General features: G+C 33.0%; 2 protein-coding genes across 2 annotated transcripts in view; both read right to left on the bottom strand.

Moving 5' to 3' along the window:
- Positions 1-1,128: 1,128 nt before the first annotated feature.
- Positions 1,129-7,511, bottom strand: LOC123695679 (tonoplast dicarboxylate transporter-like). The gene is made up of 16 exons (XM_045641585.1): positions 7,504-7,511; positions 7,408-7,422; positions 7,159-7,294; positions 6,382-6,534; positions 5,569-5,693; positions 4,947-5,058; positions 4,748-4,838; positions 4,434-4,494; positions 4,064-4,189; positions 3,721-3,823; positions 3,325-3,440; positions 3,058-3,149; positions 2,777-2,872; positions 2,302-2,498; positions 1,622-1,780; positions 1,129-1,329 (listed from the first exon to the last, which is right to left on the bottom strand). The coding sequence occupies exons 1-16, from the start codon at positions 7,509-7,511 to the stop codon at positions 1,129-1,131; spliced, it is 1,791 nt and encodes a 596-aa protein (XP_045497541.1).
- A 445-nt stretch (positions 7,512-7,956) lies between these two features.
- The window catches only part of LOC123695675, a 58,797-nt gene continuing 44,030 nt past the window's right edge, over positions 7,957-22,723 (bottom strand). Inside the window, exons 2-6 of the mRNA XM_045641580.1 lie at positions 14,092-14,215; positions 12,082-12,320; positions 9,888-9,980; positions 9,120-9,260; positions 7,957-8,991 (exon numbers count right to left, since the gene is read on the bottom strand). Coding sequence (XP_045497536.1) covers positions 8,207-8,991; positions 9,120-9,260; positions 9,888-9,980; positions 12,082-12,320; positions 14,092-14,215 — 1,382 coding nt within the window. The 3' untranslated portion in view covers positions 7,957-8,206. The remainder of the gene's footprint in view (positions 8,992-9,119; positions 9,261-9,887; positions 9,981-12,081; positions 12,321-14,091; positions 14,216-22,723) is intronic.

The raw sequence follows: 22,723 nt of genomic DNA, 5'->3' as shown, positions 1-22,723 counted from the left end.
CAAATAGATGGCGCAATTTCATATTATCATGTCCGCTTCAGATAATATGCAAGCCGACTTCTTTAAGGGTATATTGTGGATATATTATTTTGAATACCAAAATCGGTTCAGCCGTTCTCGAGTTTTTCGCTTAGCAACACATTTGGCGATTAATTTATTTATTTAAACAGAGATGATTATGACTCTATGGTTACTTGATAATTATTAATATCAATGATCATTACACTCAATTATCATCTATTTCAGTGAAATAATTTCAAATAATCCGAAAGAATAGAGACTCATCTGTAAAATTAAATTAAAAAATTTCGGTTCTTTTTGACTAATAATTTATGCCTACAATATAATGTTGCCAAAGACTAATTGACTATATTTATGATTAATTAAAATTAAATGAGTGAAAGGTAAATTAAAAACAACAAGTAATTTAAAATTATTTTTATTGAGACAGGAAAGTAAATAACAATAAGATTATACACAGGAATCGAACTTACGATACAGCTCTTCTGTACGATAAGTACCTACATACTCATTCAAGTTAAAGATAGAAATAATAACTTTTTTCTTACGAGTTATTTAATTCGCCCAAAAAAATAAAATTAGAATATAAATGTAGGAATGTCGCAAATGTTCTGAAAAAGATACGCACAGTGATACTTTATTTTCACATTATGTCCAATGTCCATACAATATTTACCTACTTTTTGTGCCTCTCAAACATATTTTCTAATGTATAATATATATGCACTGGAGAAGTATGAAATATTCGAACAAGTTAATATTAAAATCGCTAAATCTGTACGACATAAATACAGCGTCAATCAGAGACGATGAATATAATATGTAATATAAAATCTTCAAATCCGGGGGATACCATGAAGCCGTAGTGCAGTTTTAATTCCGGTGGAAAAATGGAATAGCTTTGCGAATATGCTTTGGAATAGCTTTGTCAAGCGCAATCACTTTCCCAACCCAGAGTACTTTTCGCCGATTCTGCCCCACACTTGAAACAACACTGCTATAAGACATCATAATCCCGCTTCCCCTGGCCTTTAAAATAAAAAAAAAACGGTAACCCCCTCTCCCCCAGGCTTTTAAAATAAAAAAGTCAAAACAAATCCTAGGCCTTCATCGCAGGCCTTCGCCCCCCTCTTCCCCGCCGCCCTCTCCCCCTCCCTCCGCGGGCGGGGCCTCCGGAGCCCCAGCCGCCGCTATGGTCACCGGCTCGAAGCCCGTGCCATTGGGATCCCAGATCACCGGTGCCCATACGCATAGAGCTATCCATAGCACAATCACACAGATGATCAGGGTGCCTATGGAGTACTTTATCTGTAAGGGAAGTATATTTAATATTTTAAGTTATGAAATTTGAGAACTTACTTCTAAATATAAGTAGAATTTAGATTTTGAATTTGAAAGAATAACAAACGCATACCTACGTAAAAATAAATAGACGTCGAATTAAATAGATAAAGATCCCTGGTGCATAAGTTTTAAATTTTTTCCATGTAAGTATGTAATACGTGAATTATTTTTTGACACTTTAACCAGAGGCTAAAGTTATACAATAATGTATACCACTGTAATAATAAATCTATGAAAGATATGTAATAAACCTTACCATCTTCTTGACTGGCACTTTTCCGGTATAATGGCAAAAATAGGCAGGCGTATACAAAAACGGTATCATGAATCCAAACGAAGATGCATAGCCCACGCCGATGGCTCCTAAATAGCTTTCCTTAGCCCATCGACTAGGTGTTTCTCCTTCTCTTACACCCTATAAAATTTAATTTAACATGAGTAAATAATGTTACAATTTATAAGATGTTCTAAAGAATTAAAACAAATATAATATAAAAAAAAATTGCGCTTAGTAAACGCTGTTCCTAATATAACTACTATGATAATATTTATACTATGTACTTGCTGTGTAATTCTGAGCCATATATTTATCGGCATTTTGCTAGTATAAAGCTAAAACTTACTGTTTCATGAAAATCATTTTAACATACCAGTACTAGAAAATACTCCATACTATACTTATAATATTATAAATGCGAAAGTAACTGTGTCCGTCTGTTTGTTACTCAATCACGCCTAAACTACTGAACCAATTTTCATGAAATTTGGTATAGAGATATTTTGATACCCGGGAAAGGACATAGGCTACTTTTATCCCGGGAAAATGACGCAGTACCAAAAATCCCACAGGAACGGGAACTATGCGGGTTTTTCTTTGACTGCGCGGGCGAAGACGCGGACGGAAACCTAGTCTTATATAAATGTTAAATAACTCACCATATTCAGAACTAACGGTAAAAAGCAAACGCAAGCAGCCACTCCAGTCATTATATTGGACAAAACACCGGCTATTGCACTAATTAATAGCATTTGAGTGTTCCAGGGTTGATCAGTTATGAAGGTCCCATAGTCGCTTATCACTTTTGCGTTTAAACCGCTGTGTACTATTGCTCTATTGAGGGCAATACCTGAACCTAGAAACAATATTATTGTCTCAACAAACTTCAGAAAAAAACAGCGTGAGTGCCGAGCACACGTGTTAAACTATGGCAAGATTCGATGATACCAAAATCGTTGTGACTGTATTGGCATGACGCGACCTTGAAATTTTACTCTCAACGCGCGTAAAGAAGTTTCACTTCCATGAATTATAAAGAATTTAATAAAAGTTAAAAATAAATATTATGAAAAGCTTCTTTAGAATTCTGTTGGGTAAAGGCTTTAGTTTTTGCGACTCATAAAAGTTAAATACCTAATAACAGGATATATCCATAATTTGTATTCTTGTCGACAAAGCGCCACCACATTATAGCAGAATCTGGCTTAAGGGAACCACATTCACTCTTTTCTGGAAATTAAAACAATGTGTCAATTTATTGAAGTAAATATTAATGTACTTAGACGTGTTTTAATTTAATTTAAACTTTGTAAAGAAAAAATATTTTTTCATTTACGTTGAAATATTTCAAGACACTTTAAAATGCAAACTAGGTATACCTATGTAATTTCTAACACAACCAAAAGAAAACTTACTATCAGCAGCAAGTATACGCGCCCAGCCACAGGTCCTTGGTATTACATGTAGCGCTAGCACAAATATTGCTGCTACTGTCCCATCTTTTATCCTGAAAATACAAATAATTTTAGAAAAATATACCTACTTAGCTTATAAATATTCGAAATAACTGAATCCAACATCTGCTATTAGAAATCATTCGGATCACCTTAAGAAATAATTTTTTAAAGAAGTCCCTAGGGCAGCTGTTAAAAACAATTTAAGCTTAAGGTACGTAAACTTACATGGGTATGTTATCGTAATTCGGAACAGTCTGAAACTTGGACCACGAGACCGAAGACCAGCGACTCCAACGGAAGAACAATGCCGCCAAATAAAGTATAGATGCTATTACTGTCAACTGTAATAAATTTAATTAAATTAATCACTTTATGAAATAAGATATTTGTGTGGTAATTACATGAAATTGAGTGCATTCGATGTACAATGAAGACTAAAGATCCCGTTCATTTAAATAGCGTCATTAATTATTCATTTGATTAATTTTCCAATTCAGTTTATTATTTTAATTATATTGTTTTAATATTAGGTACATCTATGTAAGGATCATGTATTGGCGGGTTTTTATTTAAATACGCGGGCGAAGCAACAGATGTAAGCAAGTCAGAATGTAAACCCACCTTCTCATGTCGAGATACACGTTTGGGGATAGTCGACTTGCTTTTTAGTAACAAATTTCTCATCTCTGTCATACTACTTGCACTCATAGGTTTGCCAACTACGCTGAAATGGAAACATTTTAAAATAATAAATCGTTCAAACCGTTCACTCGTTTTTATGTATGTCTATATGTTTGAATTTACATTAGGATTAACTTTTGGATATGTACAAAAATTATTATGTAAAATTTAAAGCTTTCACTCTTCTTAGCTCCTTTTGCAAATTCCTAAATTGCAATTAATAAGTAAGATAATTTATGCGAAAAATAAAATAGGATGGATGCGTAATATAAGAGCAACTTACCAGTTAATTAACAGCATGTGGTAACACATGTTTAGAATAAACATCAAAAAGGCAATCGGAAACGCAAAGAATGACCATTGCATAAAATTAAATATATCCGGGTATTCTACATTTTTGTCGCCTTGTCTGTAAAATAAAGACAACATGAAAAATAATAGAAATGTATAAAACTGCAAAGCAAAAAAGAGTATAAGAATATTATAGATACGCCAGAGCAGAGCAGCCGAGCTAGTTAAAAAATATATTCAAAATTGCCTACTACACTTAGAAATAAATAATTTATTTATATTATAAAACTTAAATTATTTTGGGTACTTATTTTTGGATTTCTCTTATGTCCAAAGTTATTTAATAAAAATAAATTACTCACGCAGCAAAAATCGCTCTCATAGCTATTGTTGCATAGGCCGAGTGCATAATGGCCGTACTTCCTGTATTATAATATTTATATTCAAAAAAAATATGACAAAGGATAAAATTACTATTAAAATAAAGACGTGGTTATATGGTAAATGATTGTGGTTATGAAATATAACGTACTTAATTTTCGGACATTCATACAAATGAATCTACCATACTTATAAAAATTCTATAAGAATTATTAATGAAATAATATATCAAGGGATAAAATATACCATATGACAGCCAAGTTTCTAGGGCCAAAATAATAATAATTATTATTACCTATAGCAGAGGCAGTTTGAACAGAATTTAAAACAACATGTCTCATTGTGTCATAATTCGGCTCCGTGTCTCTATATCTTGCCGTGGACGACTAAAACATTACAACTTTAAAGCTTTCATCAAAAAAACAAGTGCTTTTGGTAAATAAAATATAGAGATAAATGTTTCAAGCAATAAACTAGATTCAATTTTACCTTACCTGTAAAGTCATGTAAGCCGGTGCTAAATACTGAACTATACTTGAGGTCACTATGAGGCGACTAGAAAACATTGATAGGAAAAAAGCGGCGACACTAGATTTGAACACCAGCCTGAAACAAAAATATGGGATTTATAATAAAAACTAGGTTTCCGCCCGCGGCTTCGCCCGCCCAGTCAAAGAAAAACCCCCATAGTTTCTGTTCCCATGGGATTTCCGGGATTGCGTCATTTTCCCGGGATAAAAAGTAGCTAAGTAAGCTAAGTAGTAGTATGTCCTTTCTCGGGTATCAAAATATCTCCCTAGCAAATTTCATGAAAACTGGTTCAGTAGTTTAGGCGTGATTGAGTAACAGACAGACAGACAGAGTTACTTTCGCATTTATAATATTAGCATGGATACAATCATTCACAATAATTTTATCTTTGTTAAATTGAAATAATAATAGTTGTAATGTTATGTACTGCAGCGCCACCTATTTATTAGTTCTTGTACTGAAAACATACAGGAACGAAACCAAACAAACTTTTGCGTACTAAAAATAATTGATATAGAACTATTGTATAATTTAGTAATCTTAATCTGAATAAAAATTGCATAATTATTGTTGTGTGATAGTTACCTTTTCCCAGAAAATTGACAATTATCACCCGAACATAGCAGCCATAGTATTATCCTTCGATCCACGTTCGACATATTCAGTAACAGTAACACCATACCAGATAAAATAAATAATGCTATGTTTTCCTGAAATAAGAAAAAAAATCATTAACATTGATTATTATCTTAGTTTAACTTGCTTTCCGCCCGCAGCTTCACCCGCGTAGTAAAGGAAAGCTCGCACAGACAGAGAGAGTTTTGCACTTATATAGGAAAATAATAAAGTGAACAGTATGAAATTATGTACCCAATGTATAAACAAATTCAAATTCAAATTATTTATTTCTTCCTTTTACAATATGTATATAAACTAATTTGTGATTGGAACACTCCTAGTAAGCAAATAAAATGCTTGTGTCAGGAGGTTCCGCTCTTCCTTTAAACAATTAAATTTACATGTTCCACCGAGAGACCGAAAAATTAAAACAAATCAATGGATAGTATGAATTATTGAGTTGTAGTAACGGAATTATGTTTTAACTTTATTTCATCACATTATAATTCAACAATTATTTAATAATGCAGTTTACCAACGAATAATATTTAATCTCTACATTTTTATTTTACACTAGCAGTCCGCCCCGGCTTCGCCCGTGTATTTCGCAATAAAAAGTAGCCTATGTTCTTTCTCAGGATCTAATGATTGTCTGTGCCAAATTTCATCAAAATCGGTCCAGTAGTTTATGCGTGAAAAACATACATACATACATACAAACCTTTCATCTTTATAATATTAGTATAGATACACAAACAATATTAAATAAAAAATTCTTACGTTGAAATAAGCCGAGCACACATCAGCGGTGGCCATCACGCCAGCCATTGGCAACAGAAACACTGGCACCAAACCCACCACAGGCACGTTCACCGGCTGCCACAAGAAGAACCAAAACATCATGATCCACAAACATTTCACTGTTATATCGTGCTGAAAATGGTGAAATCAACAGTTAACCAATGAACAAACGATTACACATAATTAAAAAAAAATGCAAAATCTGTACTAAGCTGAAGAGTTTGTTTGTTTGTTTGAACGCGCTAATCTCAGGAACTACCGGTCCGATTTGAAAAATTCTTTCAGTGTTAGATAGCCTAGGAAGGCTATAGGCTATATAATCACGCTAAGACCAACAGGAGCGGAGCAATGCGGGTAAAACCGCAGGGCATAGCTAGTAACAGATACAATTAAAAAAAATAAGTTTTCTCAGGAGAAGTTTCGTTCTACGATAATCGCATAAAAATGTGTTCATTAATTTTTATTTAACCGTAATTTTGTATTACTGTTTATTATGTATTTGGTACTTTGATAGGCTAGGACACAAAAGTTACATACAGTATTTATGGATAAAATAATTGAGTTGTATCTTAAAAGTAAATAAACTGCAAAATTGTTTTTTTGAGACTGTAGAATGTTTTTATTTATTTCTAGACATGGCACGTTTCATAATATATAAATATAATGGAATTTAGCAACACAATTATTATAGCTCGCTTAACATAGAAATCTATTTTAATTATATTGTAATGAACTGAAATAAAAAAAAAACCTCACCTTATTTTTTTCAGGCTGCCACGATAAAAGTAGTATCGGTATCAACACTCCAATGACTCCTCTATGATGCTCTTTTAAAATATTCTTAAGCCTCGGAAAGAATCCCTTCACTGGTGTTTTGGGATCCCTGGGACCACTAGAATGAAAAGCAATAATAATTAGGTATTATTTTTAAACAAATTAAATACATTATTTATATATTAAAAAGTCAACTAGAGATGATCACGTTCTCTTCTGTGTATTACTTACAATATTGATGTCACTCTGAAATAAAAAAGAAATATGTATTACTTGTGAGTTCAATTTTATATACCTAATTTATTTAATTAAAATTATAATACTTACATTCCCATTTTACACAATCATAAATGCAATAAGCTATATTGTGTTTAGTTGCGTACGTCAAAATGCTTTTAATTTATGTTGTTGAAACAAATTGCATGACGTCAAAATCAAATTTGGAACATTTATTATTTTTCTTCTAAAAAGTTTCATATAATATGAAAGAGGTTTCATAATGTCATGAAAACAATAATACCACAGGCTAAGACCACCACCGGTATGTAAGTTTGTGTAATAAATTCCAAAAATCTTTGTAGAATAATTATAAAATATATTATTATTATTAAGTTATTTGAGACTTTTATGTTATGTATAATATTTTTCAATTATTTGTGTGGTATTTGTAGTACCTACGTGTGTTATTTCCATTAGCAACTAATATTGTTCGGGTAAATACCAAGCAATTAATTAATTAAAATGTTTATTATTATATATTTATTATTTATTATACTTAAACAACCTCAAGTACATTTATGTACAATACATACTTTAATAAAAACGCTAAATACACAAATGGCAGTGTTTATGTAAGGAAAAGTAACATTTAAAACTTTTACAACGCAATTCACGTATAACGTTTATAAATTCGAGAGTCACTTCACGGTCATCATTTCTGCTATTATCAAAATTCATTAGAATTGGAATATTAACGTCACTGGTATCACTTATCGATATGCTTTTAAGGGAAGACGCCCTTTCTTAGAAGTCAAACGGGTGTTGTTCTACGATACGGATCAGTTCCGACACCTCGGTCATGTCGTGGAGGCTTGTCATCATTAGCCAGTGCCCTGGCTCCAGCACCGAACGTAACCAATTCCTCCTCTCTTGATGGAGGGGGTTCAACTGCAGTCGAGTCTAGAAACCTCCCACTAGCCACGGACGCTTGAGACTGAAAAATCGAAGCACTCCGTAAGCCACTCAACGTGTTCGCACTCTGGGGAACTTCTTTAAACTCCTCGAAGTAATTGTCGCACGCTGTCGGACGTGGCGCTGCAGGAAAACCATACAGAGTGGACGATGACAAATCTTTCAGTGAAGCTGAGCTTAAATTGATTCTCCTGTTCTTATGTATAGAGCAATGTGGCATCTCGTCTCCGTCGAAGACAAAACGCCGGCGTTCACGAGGTGTAGCCGCAGATGAGCCTGTTGGTGGATACGTATCTCTTTTCATCATGCGCCTTTCCAATAGGGTGGAGTCGCGCTCTCTGAACTCCGTGAATGCATATTCTCGATCCCACGCACGACAATCTGCCTTCGCCTTTTCTGTTATTTCAGTAATCCAGTCTTTTTGATACCATTGGAGAAAAAGGAATATAGCGGAGGTTCCTGCTAGTTCAGCAGCAACGAATCCACCAATGTATAGTCCAAATGAGTACCCATAACTGTAGGACATCCGAGGGGTGTCGAAGAAGGTCATGTACCGTAGTTTGTGACCAAGTTGTGACTTAAATACCGATATGTACATGACTATTCCTGTTAGCATGATGAGACCTGGAACGGAGAAAACAATTTCTTATATCCTTGAAATTATCATATTCTCGTGTAATTAATCAATTAATTTATATTTTTGTGTAATGTATAAAACACACGTTTAAATAAGATCTTTAAATAATAATTACCAGAAATAATAAAGAGAACTCCAGCGATAAACGTGCACAGCCTTCGTCCTTTTACGCAATGGCCGAGCACGCAGCACAACGCGCCGACCGCTTGCGTGAACACAGCCAATAATAATGGAGCCGCTGAACGGGTTACTATATCTGGAAATTTGTGAAGTAATTTCTTAGTATATTAATCTTGGGTGAGGGATGAAGCTCTTCCCTTAAAGGTTACGCTTAATGCCAAGAATAATTCGAGATGGATATTCATCTAGTTAGTTCTTTTAGAAGCTTTGCAGAAAAATAATATTGTAATAATAGAACGACATAAAGCATTATACAATTTTAACAAATACTTGCATATTTGAAATCAATTTAACAAAAAAAAATAGAATGGTCGTTTGGGTCGGGCTAAAAATGACTGTTTAAACCGTTTAATTCAATGCGTCTTTATCTATGTCTTTTAAAATATCTATCTAAAGAATGTAGATTTTTATCGAAATATAAATTTTTATAAACTTATAGGAAATAAACTTAGAAATAAAGTATAAACAATTTATAACCCCAAAAATAGTTGACAATACTGAGCTTTATAAAGAAAACTAGCGGTCCGCCCCGGCTTCGCCCGTGGTACATATTAACGTTTTCTCTACATAAGAACCATCCTCGTACTTCAAGGAATATAATAAAAAAAGAATTATCGAAATCGGTTCAGCCGTTCTCGAGTTATGGAATTACAACGAAAAGTGGCATTGATTTTTATATATTAGATGAATAAAATGTACTTACAAGGTATCGCATTAGTAGAATCACTAGGGTCTGGAACGTACTGCGACAGAGGAAAGTACGGTATATCTATGCAGCGGTATTCTGTACTGCCAGCTGAAATGGAAAAATTTAATAAATAAATAAAATGATTTAATATTAACATTTATGAGGCCAATTTACTCCTTCTACTTAGTTAAATATTCAATTTAACTGTTAGGAATATAAAATTAACTTTTAATGCATTAAATAATTTAAATGACTCCGTGATTAGAATTCAAGCAAACTTATTTTCAACACTTTCAGTTTACCTTTAAATTTAATTTCCTTTAAAAGGTTTGATTTCAATTTTCAGCTAAGATGAAGCAAACAACTTTTCTTTATTTTAAATGAAATTAATGCCATTGCGGCATTTCTTAAGAATCGTGAATTTTATGATACATCAACAGTATTTATATTTTAAGATCTTCGAAATATCTTACATGTAATCGTCTAACAACAACACATACAGCAAAAACTAGTCCACCTAGTTCATACATTCATATATGTAGTGTTAAGTAATTGAATGCAGAGGAAATGGTCTGGTTGAGATTCTGTCATCGGACTTCAAACGAAAGTGGGCCGAGTGTGGCTACGGCTCCAACACAATACATTTGCGCAGGAAACGACGAGCATTGTGAAATGCCGCTAGGAACGTTCCGACTGTATGCTAAACTATTTCGTAATATTGAATCATTTTTACACTTTTAAATATGAATTTAAAATTTGTAGCTTACGTTTTAAGACGTCTCTATTTTAGTATTGTTCTAAGTAACAAAATAAATTTATATTAAATTTTACAATTTGAAATTCAGTATTGAATCAGGTATCCGGTCTCTTAGCATTTACAAAATTTTGTCAAATAATTTATTAATTAATTAGGTTATTGAATAATTAATTTTCCCTTAACAATCCGTTTGCCGCAACTCCTGCGTAATAAATTAAAACGTATAATAAATAGCTACTTTATAAGGTTAAAAAGACCTTACCTTGTCGTACGATACAAAGCCCTGTTGCTTACATAAATAATATTACATTTTGAGGTCTATATGTGGACATAATATTCAAAACTCGCCAAAAACGTTTCATATTTCACATGCATGCTAATCAATTATTCCTCAACTATTTATATCGATACCACCCGATATAAAGTTAGTCCAACAGATTAGAATGGAAGATATTTCTCTTAAATATCTCATTATTTTAAACTCATATGCTACATTGTTAAAAAATGGATGAGCAGAGTGAATTCATTTTAATACAATTATTGCGAACTGGAATCATGCAATGAATTTTAACTAAGAACAATGATATTATGCATGTTCTTAAACGGACCATGTTATGATTTGTAGAATAAACGTTCTATGAGCACTGAGCAGCTCTACGACTACAAATTTTCACTAGCCACTGCGCTTCTTTTATAGCGTAGGTATTTCCAGATAAAATAGTTTTATTTGCGAAAATGATTGTCAAGCGATCTTTGTATAAACAAGTAAGAATTAGTATGAGCTAAAATAGTAAACCCCAGTTATACATAGTTGACCTATTTTCAAACATTTTGATTAAGTATTTCAAACTATAAAAGGTAAGAAAAAATCTATTCTATTCTTCAGCAATTTTAAATATGCTTTAACGTTAAGTGTCTCTACAACCGTATCTTTTTGTCAATGACTACAATCATGAAATAAAATTGTAAACAATATGTACAGAAACTTCTACAAAGGTCTCAAGCATCATTAAGGAAGCTTTCCAATTTTAACGACTGCATTGTGCGAGCTAAAACACAATCGTACATTTTGTATGAGGACAGTTTAAATGGTTTTGACTTTTTCCTGTGTGTTCCTGTGAAGGTTTATGTAAAATGTTTATCGTACTTTCGAGTTTGAGTTTAAAATAATTTCTAACGCATTGTTTAGCATTGTCGCCGCACGGTTTATGGTTTCATTGTTACCTTTTGTAAAATATTAATACTAGAATCGTTTTATATATTTTAGGGCGAGATAATGAATACTGTTTGCACTAAGTTCATTATTTTCTAGCATAAAACCTTTCGTTAAATCAACTGGTAAAGGAGGTAATGAAAATAATTCACCCAAAGCATGGACACAAACATAAATATTAAATAACCACCCCTAATTTAAACAACAAAGAATTGACAAAAATCTCAAGCCACACTTACGGTCCGTATGACATATACGCCACAGTCCAGACACAGTGTGCTTTGCGACCAATTCATGTTTGCCCGTTCCATTGAATGAATTGCTCAGCATGTTCTCTTCTGTATGCAGCCAGTTGTTCGTGGTGACAGCTACAAGGACGGCCACGACAGCTGTGCCCGCTGAGAGCGGCGTGAGCAGCCAGAGACACGCTACAGACGAGTCTATTTGTGCTATGAGCGTCGGTGATGGAGGTGTGGGCCTGAAATGTAACATGATAGTGTTTATAATTTTATATATAAGTTGCATTTTCGAGCAATCGACGCGGCTATCGATTTCTATGAAATGCACAACATTTTCGTGATTTTATTATTACACGTCGTATTGTTAAATGCAATAGATATCTATTGCTATGAATCAACGAAGAATGCTCTTGCTCTAGCTCTATGTTCGCAGTTCGTTTGATGTAAATGCACCGTTACACGTACCCATCCCCAGTAGAGACTAATAAAAAAGCTTCGGTTTATCAGAACACAGCTGGCTGATGACCCTCATGCGTTTTAAGAAAATTGCCCAATAAGACAGATGTGAAATGCATGTGTTTTATGCTTCACGAAGAAGAAGGAATTGTTTTTTAATTTACACTTTATTAAGCCTTAAATTATCTGATATAACCCCTATACTCTATAGGCTTATTGTATTTAAATATTGTAGTTATTTACATAGTTCATAATCTATCTCAATAAATAACAATATCATAAATCGAACAACTTTCTAGACTACCGCATATTTTACATTACATATAGGTTCCCATTTATTAAGTCAATTATTATTTCCAGTTTCCTAGAATACTTCAAAAGACTACCTACTTAGTAAAACTCTGTTCAAATTCGCAAAATGTGTTGATCAATTACTGAACATATTATATTAAAAGCACTGTTAACAATGGACCCGAATTCCAAGAAATATATAATTAAATTTAGAAACATCATTAGTATAAAAATCAACGCAATTATCCTTAACAATATTGCTTAACAGTAAATGAAACTCGTAACATAGGTAACATTTATACTGGGAAAGGGTAAACTCAACTAATTTTCCTGTTAAACACATCCAACTCACGTAATTAAACGCGTGTTTATAGTGAAGTTCGCAAGTTATCTATACCCTTTGTGTCCTAAAAATATCCTTCTAACGTAAATTATAATCTGCTAATGTTATATTATATTTAGGAAGAGTAATACTCGGAAACCGCGTGGTTCTTTATACGTAGGTATCTTTAGCATATCCCACGCTCGCATAAAGAAAATGATGGAGATTGTTTCACAAAACAATGATAATAATTAATCAATTTTTTTTTATTTTCTTAAAGAAAGATTACCAAATCTTAAGGTCTAAGGTTTAATAGAAAAGGTTAACCTTTTCGTATTGAATGAAACCCAAATTAATTAGATAGGACATCATACGTTTTAAACAGTCTTGCCTAGTTAATCATGTAACTAAAATCAATGTGTTTTAGTTTACCTAGGTACTACAAATTGTTTAGTAATAAATTATAGTCCGTAGGAGTTTTAATGACTGTAACTAAAATAAATGATCGTAACACATCCTACTACATTATTGAAGAATATGTAATTATATTTGGTTTTCATAGTGGCCGCGCTTCATTCGTAAGTGAATTATTTTTTCCATTATTTCTGAAAATCGATACAGTATTTTCAGTTTATCATGAACCGACGGACAGATAAACTTTGTTTGGTAACATATGTAGAGATTCCCATTTTAAATAAGTGATTAATAAATTGCATAACATTATAAAACATAAATTAAAAAAGAGCATGCGAGCACACGTGTCAAAAGTGAAACTTTTTTGGCAAGATTCAAACCAAAATAAACGCTTTACTCCATGACTTGACGATACTATGTGTGTGTGTGATGTTATAGCCATGACGCGACCTTAAAATTTAATTCCAACGCGCCTAAAGAAGTTTCACTTCAATAATGTAAGAAATAATTTTCAGTTATAGTAATACCTGGGCGGGCGACGGCTAGCGATGGCGCCGCTGAGCGTCGGAGCGGGACGCGCGTGCGCACCACGCGGCAGCGATGCGTGCACGCACTGCGCGCCGCCGCCCCACATGCCTTCCCGCTTCTTCACTGCAAACAGAAACATTTTGTTCAATAGCGGTTCACCAAGCGTGTGTGCTGCCGATTTTCCTGTTTAATCTCGTCTACATAGATTTAACTGCTTAGCGCAGCATTGCCTTTGCAAGCCTGCACGCTCTATGTGGATCTATCAAATAAATAGCTTTGCATTTATCCGAATTTTCATTCATATATTACTACATTTTGTTGTAAGACCAACAAAGCTTGAATATAAGGACTCTTCTTTTTTAACTATCCATTAAATTCAGCTGTTATACAATAAAAGCTTAAACCTTAGGCCTGTATTTTTTTCTGTCTAGACAACTGTAAAGTCTAAAGTTTATAAGACTTTTTAAACGATTTTCACTTTTTATTGAGTAGGAATACTTAATGTACTTACTTTAGAAATAAGTAAATGAATTAATATAACAATTACACATCTTTAATTTATAGTGAATAAAACGTAAAATTTTATGGTCATGGTTAGAGGGTTAACAGAATGTTTACCCAGACCCTCGATGCAATAGTTGGGAGCAGTAATAATAGTGCTAACGGGGTCTTACGTATTTTAACAACTTTAAACCACAAAATTTTTATGAAGCAGTTTGTTTTATGTGTAACCTTTATGAAATTTCCCTAGTTCCATACTAAAAACAAATATTACGTGTACCACCGTAATATTAACAAATGCAAATAAAAGCTCATTAATAAATCAGATATCCAGATTGCAGATGGCAGATCCCAGATGAGTTTAAAATTTAAGACTTAATATTTTCAAACTCTTTTACAAATATTTCATGTGTTACACAAAGCGTGTTACTAGATTTCACAAATTCTATGTCGAAAGCAAATTGTATAATTCGTCATTGTACAAACGTCGTCTGTTTGCAAACTCAGCTAGTTTGTTAAATGCTGAGCATGTGAATAAAATGGAATGAATGAGCTCTTTTACTATTCAAGTCTGGTGTTATAAGCTGGTGGCTTAGTGTTATAAATATAAGTTATTTAAGCAAGTATGTTATCTGATTAGTATCATTAGTAATTTGTATTAAATACTAGCTCCTTAAGGAAAACCGCCGTTTGCTGAAGTTTTTTATTTTTGTTAGTTGCGGGTAATTTTAAATCTGTGTGGACAATTTACTGGCTAATGTCATCTGTCTTATGGCTACTCTTAATTTACTGGCTACTGGGCTTCGCCCATGGTACATATTTCGCAATGAAAAGTAGCCTATGTCCTTTCTCGGGTACCAAAATCTCCATACCAAATTTCATGCAAATTGGTTCAGTAGTTTAGGCGTGATTGAGTAACAGACAGACAGACACAGTTACTTTCGCATTTATAATATTAGTACGGATTTTCCAATTAGGAAAAGCTTTGTTCAATATTTAAGAAAATTGCTCTATACGTTAGATTCGTCAAATCTTTTATTATAGAAAATTTTGGGCGAAATATTTTAGTAAGAATCAATATTATCTAGAATCTAGGGTATTGTTATTAAATATGTTTTAAACCCTAATTTGCCTAATAACTGTTGATTACAATAAGCTCATACAATATTATAAACTCTAATACGCCGAATTCCATCAAATTATAATAGGAAATTTCAATATTCATTAACTTGATACCACGATTAAATTAACAGGACCAACACAAGTAATATAGTAGTTTCACATATCGCTGTACTAAAACCTAATAGATCAATTAAATTAAGGGACCGGGAGCTATGTAATGTTATTACTGTACGACTGTCTGTTTGTCGACTTAACCCATCTTGTATTCTGTTTAGTACCTAAGGGTTATATGAAAATTGAATTTGTGCTTATCAGGATGTGTCGTTATGAATAATTGTGGTGTGAGGATAACGCATTCATTATTATGTTAATTATATAATAATTGCCATATATATTTTACTGCATTAATTTTTGTAGCTGGATGGATAGAAAATTGTAAAAAATATACACTCCATAGTAGGCTAGTAACTGCTATGAAAGTCATTACTACAAACAAAATAGTATATTAAATTGAATCATAACAATGATCATAATATATAATAAAATAAAGTCATAATATAATAACTAGCGGTTTCCCCCACGTCGTACTTACTTCGAAATTATTTTGTCTTCGTCAATAAATGGACTATCTATACATATAATAAATCTGTAGAAGGGTCAATTCTGTACATTGGAAATATTGAAAAAATAAATAGCAGGGGGTGGTGGATCGATACCAAACCCAAATATGTGATAAAAAATTTTTTTGTCTGTCTGTCTGTATGTGAAGACATCACGTGAAAACTAACGGTTCGATTTCGATGAAACTTGGTATAATTATACCTTATTATCCTGGGCGTAAAATAGGATATTTTTTATCCCGTAAAAATACGTAGAAAAAAAATTAATCCTAATTTTTCAGTTTTATCCATAGACGTTGTTCTGTAGAACCGCGAACACACGTTGCGTACTATTATTATAGGCCTAGACGTATTTGGGTCCAATAGATTTTTATTAGATATCATAGTCAGAGTTACTCAAAATGGAGAAATAACCCATCCACGCTAAGACCGACATCCGCGCGGACGGAGTCGCGGGCGGAAGCTAGTTGAACATAAAAATGATTTTACTATTCGAACAAGTATCAAATAATATTTTCAGATTTTAATTATTAGTATTATATTCAACACAAATCGCAACACTGTATCTCTTAATAGTGTATAGTAGGATACTGCACAACCAAATTTCACCGATTACGTTCAACCTCATGATAGAGGGTGAGCTTATTGCCATAATCCGAGCACGATAGCAAACTCCAAGTCGCTCATAAGGGAATCAACACGGAAGCATCTTATAACATACTGACCCCAGAATGTAAGACAAAACTCTAGCTAAAATGTAGGGTCACAGTGCAGCATGATCTATCAACTATACATACAACTGAATATGGTTTTTGATGTTAAAGTTAGTTTATTATGTAAAATGCTACGGATAAATGATTTTCTCGGAAATTTGAAGTTCCAAGTGCTTTTATCAAATATCTAACTTATTCGATCAAACCCACTTTCCTTAGTGAATTTCCGACAAAAATAATATAAAATATATAAGGGATTACATAAAAGAATTCAAATAAAGTGAACATAGCGTAGAAAATTACACAAGTCCAATTCCATGTGGGCAAGACAAACGGCACATTGCGATCCCAAAGGATCTAGCGACCGAAACTCTGCGAATTTATGACCATCCTGTGATTTGATCTCTTGTTTAATGTATTGTGCACAATATGAATTACGGTTTTGGAAACTAATTGCTTTCTGGACCTAACCATCCATATAGTCGGAACGAGGATACTGCTCTACGAGATTGATATCTGAGACTATATTATTGATCTAGAAAAATCATACATGTAAATAGATGGTCAGATCTTTAGTTCTAATAATAATTGAAGTTGATGAAGATATACGTTCCTACATCTGTCAAACAAATGTAACAAGTATTAGTCATGGACTTTATCATATCGGGTATTTAGTTTATGCATATATCATAACACTATGTGTTGTACTTGTAATCGCGAATACAAATAATCATCTATAATCTATATTGTGAGCTTTTTCTACTTTCCTATATTTGTACTTAAATAATGAATCTATGTACTTTTTGGTGTATTTTAATGTGTGGTTTAAATGTAACCAAAAATGAACCCTTATTATTTAAGCATTAAGTGTTACAATAAAGCAAAGGAAACACTTGGTTTTGACACTTGTTGGCATTAATTTTAAACGTAAAGTTTCAAGCGGCCGAAAATTTTGTGAAAATTGAATCGCAGCATGTGACGACATTTCCTATTCCACTTTGAACAGTTTTATTTCGAAGTTTTGTTTTATGTATCGCAAAGAAAAACTCAAACTACCCTGAATATACAACTACACTAGAGAAAGTTCTGATCGTCAGATAAACCATTTCAAAGGAATATTTTGAATTATTCAGTATCTAGTTTCAAAGTGCTCGTTTTGGCTGCATACGTTAGATAGTAAATGTACAGACATTTTGATTTTATTCAGTTTGCTCCGTCGGCAAGCCCGAGACATGGCTGTATTTATTGCAGTGAATGCATTACGACCGTTTGATGGCTTACAGCTCTGGCACTGACAAAAGTTGGTTAGCTGCGTGGTTTCTGTGTACGCTCCTCGTCAACCAAATGGAACTTTTGATGGAAGAGCTAAATAGATGGTAGCTATTCAGGGTAATAGGTTAGTACTAGTTGACTTTCAGCTTCACTGTATGTACATTACGGGCGATGAAAGTAGGCCAGACGGGCAGATGATGCTCCTGGATAAAACGCAACAAGCGTTAGTCTTTGGTGCTCTTGGTTAGTAAATGTAACAGTGCAGCTAGTAATGTGGCTTGAAGTGGCACAATATCTTTTTAGGCTAAGTTTTTAGGTAACCTGATGAGTGTTTCAACGTCAGAAAATTTTCTCTATGGCATGCAAGGAGGAAATGCAAACTTCAAAAAGACGAGAAAAATAAATAGGAACTTATATATTTGTGATCATTGAGATGTATTCTTCTTTATAATTCTATTGATATTACAAGACGACAAAACCGATACATACTTAAAAAATATAAATTTACTACGTTATGTTACCTAGAATTATAATATAATATGAATTTGACCCTTCGGCATCTGCAGCATTGATATTCAGTATTCAACCCATGTGAGTGTGATATGTGGGCCATAAATTCATAAGCATCAAGTCGTCTTTAAATTATTTGGACCTCGCTGTGGACTTTGGACCTCATATACATAATATTTTGTAAGAGAATGAGAGAGAACCTACAATTAAAGATTCCTTGATATATGTCTTTGAAGTATAAATAAGGCAGTGCTAGACCATACGTTCAATAATTATTTGCTCATTTTTATGTAATACGTTATATGAAAAATAAATTTAAGGTTTTTTTATTTATTTATTTATTTATTTATTGACACAAAATCATTCTTTGTACTTACAGTAATAATACCAAAGCATACATAGAATTTAGTAACAATATGTTAACAAAAATACAAACAAAATGGAGTTACATTCAATGTGCATCCAAGTACCTGATACAGAGGTCTAGGACAGTATTTATACTACTAGCAAAAATGTCAATTGTGGCATCGGAGGCCAGCACACGATTTAACAGATGAAGGGCCGAGTGTGTCGGAAAATAAAAGTCAAAAAATAAAACAAAAATTAAATTCACTTGAAAAATACAAACTATCAGTAGGTATAACATAAATAACTACGGCTTTTAAAATATTTTTTATAAGTATCTAAAGTATTGCGAATGCCGTTGACGTTTTGATCTCATTTAATAAAAGTTCAAAGTTAAATTTAATCGCCTGCAAAATTAAACTTTTTCATTTAAAATATATAGCAATAATAGCCTCGCTTGAGATAATATAGTGTGTAGTCTGTAGGGGGTTATCTAAATTAAACATGGGCGACACATTGTTGTAGGTAACTGCTGGTATATTGCAAAATGTCTGCACATCACCTGCGCAAGTATACATGTACATAGTAGATAATTAATTACTATAGCAAGCTGCCATAACCACTCCTAGTTTTCTCTAACACGTACCTTAGTTGTGAGCACAAAGCTTTGGTGGCCGAGACTATATTTTTAATTTTTAGTGTGCGATTACTTGTCACTCGCACAAAGAACTAATACAGAAAAATCAGAGTTTTACATTAAAAATGTTCAAAGCCAGTGGCGAGAAATACGTGTAAAGTCCTTCAACAGGATTTTTAACAAAAAGACTTGGTTATTTTAATAAAGCAAGCGGCACGTTGCTGCTTTCCGTCAATTAATGAGCAGAAGAGCTTTATATTACGGTAAATTGCGCGGCCAGTGCTATGTAATTGAAGATAAAGAACCTTATTTATATCTATTCCTCTAGTTAGATGGTACGTTGTATTTAATTACGGAGTACGTTTTTAAAAACGCAACTAGAACGAACGAAACGATGCAATTTTTTGGCATAATTGGCGCAAATTTTGGTCTAGACGTTTATGCAAATAAATATAAAAATAAAGGGTTGGAAATAAAATTTGTATTTTTATGCGTCATAATATTTCCGGTATTGATGAAATTATTAGAAATTATTATGTTCTGTTTTTATATAGATCAATGGTTTTAATCGATTCCAACAAATCATATTATTACAAAGGGAATTTGAATATTAAACTATTGAATTTGTAATATTATGTGTTTATCTCGGAATTTGACGAATTTAATATCAGAGTGAGTATTACCTATGAAATACAGAACTTGGTTGTTCATTTTGGTGCATTGGCTTATAATAAGATCAACGTTGTCAAATCAATTAACCATTACTACATAAGAACCACGAAACAGATCAGCACATCACCCACGCCCACTTTAGCGTTTAGCCCTCAAACAATATGCCGTATTTACCGCCCGTCGCTCTGTTGACTTTTTAATACAATTGTCCTTCTGGGCTCGAGAAGGACTCTAAGTAGGTTAATGTGTGTTGCGCGGCTGCACACGGTAACCCGACATTACTTGGCTAGATAACATTAAAGCTAATTGTACTCTTTTAATTATTTATTTTTTTGAGCTCTGCAATTGTATGGATGCTTAACCGCACAGAGTTTTATTCAAGTAAATGCATAGAATACAGTATAATGATGTGGCAATTTGTAATCCATGCATTTTTAGATTATTAGTATATTTTGTGTTGTATTTTACAAGTACAAAAAAAGGAATGTACCCCTGTGTTTATTGGTTCTAAAACATCGTTTATTATATTATTAGCGGCCATTCTTTTGGATTAATAGGGCATCAGCTACGTATTTAATAAATTAACAAACATAGCGATTGACTACGAAAATCTCTTACAGTTGCATATGAAAATAATCTCCACTGATAAATACATTAATCTCTCATTTGAGCAGTTGTTAATTGTGACCAAATTTTAATAAATGAATCACCAATCACATGATAAAAGCCGCACCAAAACTCAAAACATTCAATTTTAAATCAACGTATTAAATTTATTTCAGTGGTGTTAACTTAATGTATCCATTTATTTGGTGGAAGATAAACATATTATTGAAATACAATAGGTTTATTCAATCTATTATTGTTATATTATATTATGTGTTACATCACAGCTTCGCTTGTGAACCCAACCAAATGTTAATATATCATGATGACACATCATTTGTCCAACCGGCTCGTCAATAATATGCAATTAATTACGACATAGGTTAGAGATAGCAGCTAATTGTTCTCAAATATTTCATTAGACGTTATCGCAATGTGATTAATATGCTTCATTTGATTGAAAGCAGTTTGACCAAAACTTTATTTTAATGGATCGCTTAAGAGTCTCATTGAAATACGTTTCTTTAAGATTACTGTTGACTTTAAGAAAATTTTTGTAAGACTGTAACCGAACATTTTATCAAATTAATGCTACGCCTTCTGTACAAATTTTCTTTTCAGGATCTTTTGTTTTCCAAATCAGGCTTGAATGTTTGCAAAAATTCGTGATATCAAAGGTAAGTTAATTTGATTAAGAAATCATGAATTCAATTGCACAAGGCTGACGAGATTGCTGATTGGATAGAAGCGACCACGAGGTGTGAAGTTGTAAAACAAAGTTTGTATAGTAATGATAGCGATAAACGGTTCCATTAAACATAATTACATAACGCGTCGCCCAAGATGACTCAAAGTCTCATCGGAGAGGCAACTTATAAAAGTTATAAAACTCATTTGGTCGACGTCGAACGTTATGCTTCCCCCGAGCAAAACGACTGCGATATTTCATAGCTTTATACAAAATTATTATAAAGTCTACTCTCCTTCGAAACAAACTTTATTAGTTTGCTTTTGGAATTAATCTGATAAACATTAACATAATTTTTCTCCCATTTCATATCTGTAAGCGTAAACTCGTTAATTACACGGCTCCTTGATTAATTAACAATTTACTGTTATCTAAATACAAAATTTAAATGAAGCTATGGTTAAGAAACAAAACATACAACTGGTTCATCGTTGATAATGTAAGGGAATTATAAAGGGGAATATTATTAAAAAGATTCTATTTTGTTTCTCAACTCGCGAACTTAAAATATAAAATTAACTTTATCATAATAAATAGCTTTAAGGAGTCCTCGGGTGGAACTAAATGAGCACTTACGAAAATTTTAAAGCACCTTTTAATTATAAAAGGTATGAAATAAAAATCAAATGGCGTGCTAAGTAGAACAGAGCGGTTGGACGCATTTAGCAAGTCAACGCAGCTGTCGCGGCGGGCGGTAGGCGCCTGCAATTTATTTAATGTGGCCCCGCCCTATCTTTACGGCATTTTTTTATCCGGCGATGTTAATACCTTCTCATCTTATTGAGTCGTTTGCTTAACTTCTCAGGGGATATCTTTTATTTAGCGAGAGTACTCTGATCCCATGGATTTTATTTCTATTCCAAAATTGTAGGAAACCATTACACA

The sequence above is a fragment of the Colias croceus genome, chromosome 11 (assembly GCF_905220415.1).
Source record: "Colias croceus chromosome 11, ilColCroc2.1".
Classification (NCBI taxonomy): Eukaryota; Metazoa; Arthropoda; class Insecta; order Lepidoptera; family Pieridae; genus Colias; species Colias croceus.
The sequence above is the reverse complement of the archived record's forward strand: the minus strand, read 5'-3'. Positions and strand labels throughout refer to the sequence as shown.